Below are 7,049 nucleotides of genomic sequence, written 5' to 3'. Positions count from 1 at the left end.
GCAGGTGCTGATCATTTGTCATAGTTAAAATAATCCTACATGTTTGATAAACCTTAAGGTCATCCACTTGAGGGAAAATATTGCTTGCTACAAAGATCTGCACTTATGGGTCGAATAACTTCCCAAATTAGAGTAGGCAAGCCTTTTTATGGCATCATTGTCGGGGACATATTTTCTACTATTGTAGGTCCTACACTCCATTACTTTACTTCATTTTTATCTATCTTGTGTAGTTACTATTTGTTAGTTTTTATTTTTCTTATCTTGTGTCCAAAAAATCACAAAAGTCACAAAACAATTTTATTACAGCAAATAGTTTTTTTAGGCCTCAAGAAATGTCTGCTTCTTCCCAAAATACCAAATTTTGTGATGTTTAAAGTATTAATAATTTGTTAGTACACCTATTTGCTCAACCAACTACTAAGGCTCAATTCTATGAAATCAAGCCTTCTTTTAAATTTGATATTGAAAGAAAAATTCTCTGGCTCTTACAATGTAGATGATGCTTCTCAGTTAAACAATTTTGTTCAACTTTGTGACATGCAAAAATATAAAGAAGTAGAAGTCGAAATCATCAAGTGAAAACGTTTTTCCATTTTTCATTAACAGCTAGGGCAAAAGAATGGATGTTATCTTTACCCAAGATAGCATTGATTCATTCACAAACTGTAAGGATGCATTTATTGGCAAATATTTGCCTTGAGCTAAAATTATCTAGTTAAGGAATCTTATCGAGAATTTTAAACGACTTGAGAATGCACATGTAGCCCAAGCTTAGGTAAGGTTAAAAACAATGAATAAAAATTGCCCCACACATGGTTATTTGTCCATTTGATTAAGTTGGTTATTTATTAACACCGTTTATGTTGCAAACTGGATATATACACATATACATACATAAACACTATTCTGATCATGGGATCAGAATATTCTGATCAGAACATGAACTTCCTGAGTTACACGCCTGAACTTCCCTCTGTAGGAACCCAGTCTTCGGGCTATCTTCGCAACTGTGTCTCCCCGCGCGAATTATTCTGGTTAGTCGTGTTATATATGATGTAAGTGTAATCTAGAAACGAGTTTTAGCAACTAAATGCCTGTTTTACATAGGAATCTCACTCGTTGGCGGATTTTTCTCTCGGATCATGATGAACTTGCGTTTTTTCTGCAATTTTACTGCCTGAGTTGTTCGACCTGAACTTCCCCCCGTGCTAGGTTGAACTTCCACCAATGTTACCCAAATGGAGCTCGCGATATACCGTTGGAAAGCTATGGACAAGAGTATCATGACCCAAGTTAGCTTTTTGGCAAAATGTAAGTGGTTTGAGAGCAGTTTTGAAAACCATTTTTTCTTCATACAAGAATGTGAATCGTATTTTCGATCGCATTACTAAACCGTTTATCCGAATGAGGCAAATAATATGGCTTTGGAAAACTGCCGCAAAACCGCTCCTTCCACATGTTGAAAGTTTTCTCCAGTTCCCTATGGTTACAGTGTAATTTGGAAAATCATAAAATTTGGCAAACCGAATAGCCAAGTTCATATTTTCGATGTCATTTCTAAATGGGTAATCCAATCGAGGAAAATGATATGACATTGGAAAGCTTATGAAAATGCGCTACTTTTTCATGTTTAAAGTTTTTTCTAATTTTGAACAGTTTAAGAGTAATTTAGAAAACGGTACAAGTTCCACCAAGTTTGTATTTTCGAGTTAGTTTTTTAACCGTACGTCCGAATGCAACAAATGATATGGTGTTGGAAATCCTGAGGAAATGCGAAATTTTTTGTTATATATTGTTTCTCCCAATTATTTATGGTTTTAAGTCAATTTTGAAAATGGCTAAAAAAGTATTTTCGCCATAATTTCTACAAACTTTAATGGAGTGGGGCAAGTAATATACCATTGAAAAGCTATGGCAAATGCGAAACTTTTTCATGTTGATGGTTTTCTCTAATTCCTAGCCGTTTTCAAGTAATTTCAAAAACGACGAGATCATTCGTTCCGCCTTTATCGCGAAACATATTCTTCGAAAATGCACCGCGTCAAGAACTTGAACTTCTCGGCATCTCTACTTGAACTTCATTCTATTTTTCACGCACTTTTTTGCTCGTAGCTCTCCATCCACTCACCAGAATTGAGCAAGTGATATACCGATGGAAAGCTGCTGTAAACACTCAACTTTCCCTTGTTAATCATTTTCATACTCATGACGGTTTTAAAAGTTTTTCATGTGAATTTCATTCAGTGCAGTAGTTGAACTTCCTGTTGTTTTCACGTTGAACTTCTAAGACGTATTTTTGTTTGTAATTTTCTCATGCATTGGTCAGTGTTACACAAATTATATTCCTTTTGTACAAACCTCTCTCACAATAATTTTTTTTGCTTTGTCCGACGGAGGACTTGAAATTATAACAACAAAAAATTTGGACCTTGCCTTTTAATTCATTTTTCTCATATTAAATACACACCATGTAGTAAATGAACCTTTTCCATTTTTGTAATTTGATTCTTTTATTTTCTTTTTGAATCAAATTGCTCCCAATAATAACTGAACTTCTTTGTGGATTTAGAGAATTGTTTTAAAACACAAAAAAACAATTTCTTTTTTGTGTATTCAAACATGGAAATACAAGGTGAACCTCTCTCGCAAGAATTTTTGAACTTCCCTGGAAAGAGCACTTGAACTTCTTTCAAAAAACCTTTTAAGCTTTTATTTTCTATACTTTTATTCTCACGTGAAAATGCATTCCTTGTAGTACTTGAACTTCTCGTTGTTTTCACTATGAACTTCTGTCGCATTTTTGTGTATACATCGAATTACACACAATTGAAGGTCAGACGTCATTTTTTGCCATTTTAAAACATGTAACTGGAGGTTGGCCGTCCCTCAATATAAATTCTGAACCGTGCACGGAGGAGCACATAAACTCCTTGCAACAAACCTTCGAAGTTTTTAGTTTTCTATTCTTATATTCTAATCTGAAATGCATTCCGTGTAGTAGTTGAACTTCCCACTATTTTCACGTTGAACTTCTGTCACGTATTTTTGTTCAACCTCTCTCACAAGAATTTTTGAACTTTCACTGGTCAGGAACTTGAACTTCTAGCAACAAAATTTTTGGACTTTCCCTTTTTTATTCGATGTTTTCTCATATGAAACAAACACCATGTAGTACGTGAACTTCTGGTTCTTATCTATTTGAACCACTCTTTACTTTTTTGGCCCTAACTCCTAAAGCACTCGTCAAAATTGAGCATGTAAATCCTAGGTTTTTATAACCTTTGAACTTTTCTATTTGTTTAATTTGAACTTCTTAATTTTATTCTTATAAAAGAAAAGAAAATATTTTAAAGCAAAGATCATACAACCTTTTTTAAAATGAACTTCATACAATAATTTTGCATAGGAAGAAGAAGAATTTTGAGTGTTATATACATCATACTATTCTGGTTTTTAATATGAAATTATTGATTTTCTTTTTAAAATCAAATCGCTCCAAAAAATTTAAAAATGCAAAAACGATGCTACCTTTTAGCAACGGGAAAAATCTGAATTCTTTATAGACATAAAACCACTCTTCATTATTTTGAATCGAACTTCTTGGTTTATTCATTAGTAACGGGAAAATTTCAAGTTTTTCTAATAAATATCGAACTGCTGCTTTTTTAAAATTGAACTTCTTGGTTTATTATTTAGTAACAAGGAAAATCTGAGTTTTTCATATACATAAACTACTCTATTCTTTTAAATTGAACTTCTAGGGTTTTTTAATATGGACATCTTGGTGTTCTTCATTTGTAACATAAAAAGTCCTAGTTTTGTAATAAATGTCGAATCACTCAGTTTTGAATTTGAACCCCTCAGTTTTAAATCTTGTAGTACAGCTCGAACAACTTATTTTGAAATTGAACTTCATTCTTTTCTACCCACAAACAAGAAGAATTCGAGTTTTTTTGTATACATTGAAGTACTCATTTTTATAATTTGAGATTCTTCTTTAAAAAACACTCATTGCTCCATTTTTTAAATTTGAACTTCTTGTTTTTACTAAGAAAATTGACAAGTCCATTTTTTATCTAATGTTTGTCATGCTCTTGTTTAACAAATTGAACTTCTTGGCTTTTACTTTTCAGGCATGGGATAAATCTGTTTTTAGAACTATTCAATATTTTGAACTTCCCCATTTAATTCTTTAGTAATGGGAAAAATCTAAGTTTTTCTATTACCTTAGAAGTTCTCTATTTTTTACATTTGATCTTCATAGTTTTTCGTATACATCAAACTACTGCATATTTTCAATTTTAAACTTCTTCATTTTAATCTTTAGTAAGAACGAAAGTCTGAGGGGGTTTTAAACATTGAACTACAATTTTTAAATTTGGACTTATTTGTTTTTGTTTCTATTAGTAACAAAAAATTCCTAGTTCGGGAATAAAAATCCTAGTTTTTTAATAAGTATCGAGCCATTTCGTTTTTTAGATTTGAATTTCTAAGACTTTTTAAGCGGAGAAAATCCTTTTTTAATAAATTTGTGTTGAGATGTTTTTTGTTTTTTCAATTTGACCTTCTTGGGATTGTAATAAATGTTGAACTTCTCTGTTATTTTAATTTGAACCTCTAGGTTTTTCTAGAAACAGCGGAAGTCCATTTTTTCTATAAACTTTTGAACTCCTCTATTTTATTAGATTGAACTTCTTCGTTTTTTACTTATCAATGGAGAGAAATTCTAGTGTTGTAATAAACATCAAGCTACCATGTTATTTAAATTTGAACTTCGAGGTTTTTTAAGAAACGAAGAAAATCCATTATCTTTTTTGAACGATAATCCGTACATACAAAAATCCCAACAAGATAAGTTGCTACAAGAAATGAAAACAAACTCATAATTTTTAGTTCATAGACAAAATACATTCTCACGTGAACATATAATCGATTCATGGTTCCCATTTTTCAGCGCCATTCTTTCTTGTACACTTTCAGAACCTTTTGTTGGGGGAATAAGATAATTAGCGCCATACAACATCACCTTGAACCCCTATCATATATATCTCTGAACTTCATCCATGTTTCATGTTTTTGTGCTCTGTCTTCTTCGTCACACAACACCAAAAAAGCTTTTCACTGTGACATTTTGCTGCAAAATTCATTGAACAGTCATCATGCATTACAAATTCTAGAGAAATCACAGAATGTAAAGAAACAACGGGGAGTAAAATATCCATACACACAGAAATGCATCGACACATTTGAGTACAAAAAAGGTCCCCGTGCCGGCCCTGTTCTTGGGCGACAACCTTCTTACAGCGCCACCGTGATGCACCTCCTCCCTAGTCCTGAGCTCCACCCCTGTCTCCACCACTCTGGCAGATCTCTCTGACCTCCAGTCGATCTTGCGGCGGCGGTAGATGCTCTTCTTCCACGGGCAGCGGTGGTGGTTGGACATGTTTGGATGCAGCGGCGGGGAAGAAGCACGGATGAGAGTCTCCAGTGCCATGATAGGAACCGGTGGGTTGGTGCCCTGGTTGCGATGTCGGGGAAGAAGCACAGAGGATGGTGGGGGTGGGCCGTAGCAGGGGTTGGAGGTTGTGGGGGCCTGTCGCCAGCGGCATCTGGCTGTGGAGGGAAGAAGGTCATGGTGACAGTTGGAGGAAGGTCGCGGCAGCAGGTGGAGCAAGTTTGTGCTCATGGAGGTAACCTGATCTGGGGCAAGGGACGGACTTGGCGGCGCGATCCGCAGCGAGGCACGGTGGAGGCGGCCCGATCCGGGAGGGACGAGCGACGGTGGCAGCAGTGAGGGGCAAGGGGCGATGGAGGCGGCCCGATCCGGGGCAAGAGACGGTGCTGGCGGCGCAATCCGCGACGAGGGATGGTGGCGGCGCCGATTGGGTGTGGAGGCGCGTTTCGGGCGGCGGCAGCGGCGGTGGTTGGGGGTGGTGGAGCTTCCTGCCCGGGGTGAGGGGGCGGCGCCAGATCGGTGATGGAGATGATGGGGTGGGTCGTGGGGATCGGTTGGGTTCGATGGTGGGTAGGTGGGCTTTATTCGTTTTGTAGCAGCTCGGGAGTTTGGGAGAACCTAATCGGGCCCTATATAGGCTTGACGTGATTCAAATAGTTATTATGATCTCAGGATTAGAATAGTGTTGTCTTATATATATAATGTTTCTTGCAATAGATACAACAACTCACATTTTGGGTGAGTCCTAGAGACAACAACTCACATTTTCTTTTGAAAATCATCTCAGATCACCGGCTAAATCTTGAAGGTACATATTATTTTATGCTCTCATTGATATATGCCTCAGTGCCTCTCAACACATTCATTGAGATCTACTAGTCCATGTTTATTGTTTTAGTTTAGAACCAACCTTCTAGATCAGAGGAGCTGAAAGTAATTCTAGTGTGAAAGATGAGCTTATTTTATTTGAACATTTCCTTATAAAATGTATTTCTTCTTCTACTTTGTAGTTACCCCTATGAATTGGGAACAAGTATAGTTCAAGTATTCAGATGAACTATTGATATTTATGGTGAAAATGTGCCCTAGAGGCAATAATATTGTATTATTATATTTCTATATTCATAATTAAGAGTTTATATTCTATGCTATAACAGCGATGATCCTAGAATATACAATTCGGTGGAAAACTCATATGCACGTGTGGAATTATAAACAACAAAATAAGATTCCTAGTCTCGCCTCTAAGACTAGCTCAATTGTTGTTGCTGATCATGTTTTTCGGATCTTAGGATATCATTAAGTGTAAAGATAGTCCTAAAACAACATTGAGAGTATGACATTAGAAGAACAATCATATTGAATCGACAGAAACTTATTTGTTATACTTTGAGATAATATAGTCTGAAGTCAATTGTTATAACACGGAGTGTTAACGTGTGTTTTAGTTCCTTAGACTATGAGAGTACCATAGTCATTTCTTACCATACGATGAACTTTGGGGTTGCTCAAACGTCATCTATAACATGGTGATCACAACGATAACTTACAGGTTCATCGAAAATTTTGACAAGGGACTAGATAGCTTGAG

General features: G+C 36.0%; 1 protein-coding gene across 1 annotated transcript; it reads right to left on the bottom strand.

Moving 5' to 3' along the window:
* Window positions 1-4,959: 4,959 nt before the first annotated feature.
* On the bottom strand, window positions 4,960-6,042 carry LOC119316605. The gene is made up of 2 exons (XM_037590960.1): window positions 5,228-6,042; window positions 4,960-5,137 (listed from the first exon to the last, which is right to left on the bottom strand). Exons 1-2 carry the CDS (start codon window positions 5,687-5,689, stop codon window positions 5,099-5,101), a joined length of 501 nt encoding a protein of 166 aa, XP_037446857.1. The 5' UTR covers window positions 5,690-6,042; the 3' UTR covers window positions 4,960-5,098.
* Window positions 6,043-7,049: the final 1,007 nt, after the last annotated feature.

This window comes from Triticum dicoccoides, chromosome 6A (genome assembly GCF_002162155.2).
Source record: "Triticum dicoccoides isolate Atlit2015 ecotype Zavitan chromosome 6A, WEW_v2.0, whole genome shotgun sequence".
Classification (NCBI taxonomy): Eukaryota; Viridiplantae; Streptophyta; class Magnoliopsida; order Poales; family Poaceae; genus Triticum; species Triticum dicoccoides.
Note: the sequence above shows the minus strand (reverse complement) of the source record. Positions and strands in the feature narration are given on the sequence as shown.

Excerpts from the sequence above, each read along its gene's own strand:
- LOC119316605 (XM_037590960.1), bottom strand. The coding sequence starts at position 5,689 with ATGAGCACAAACTTGCTCCACCTGCTGCCGCGACCTTCCTCCAACTGT. Across the intron at positions 5,138-5,227 it reads GTGTCGATGCATTTCTGTGT|CAAAATGTCACAGTGAAAAG; the intron begins GTATGGATATTT and ends TGAATTTTGCAG.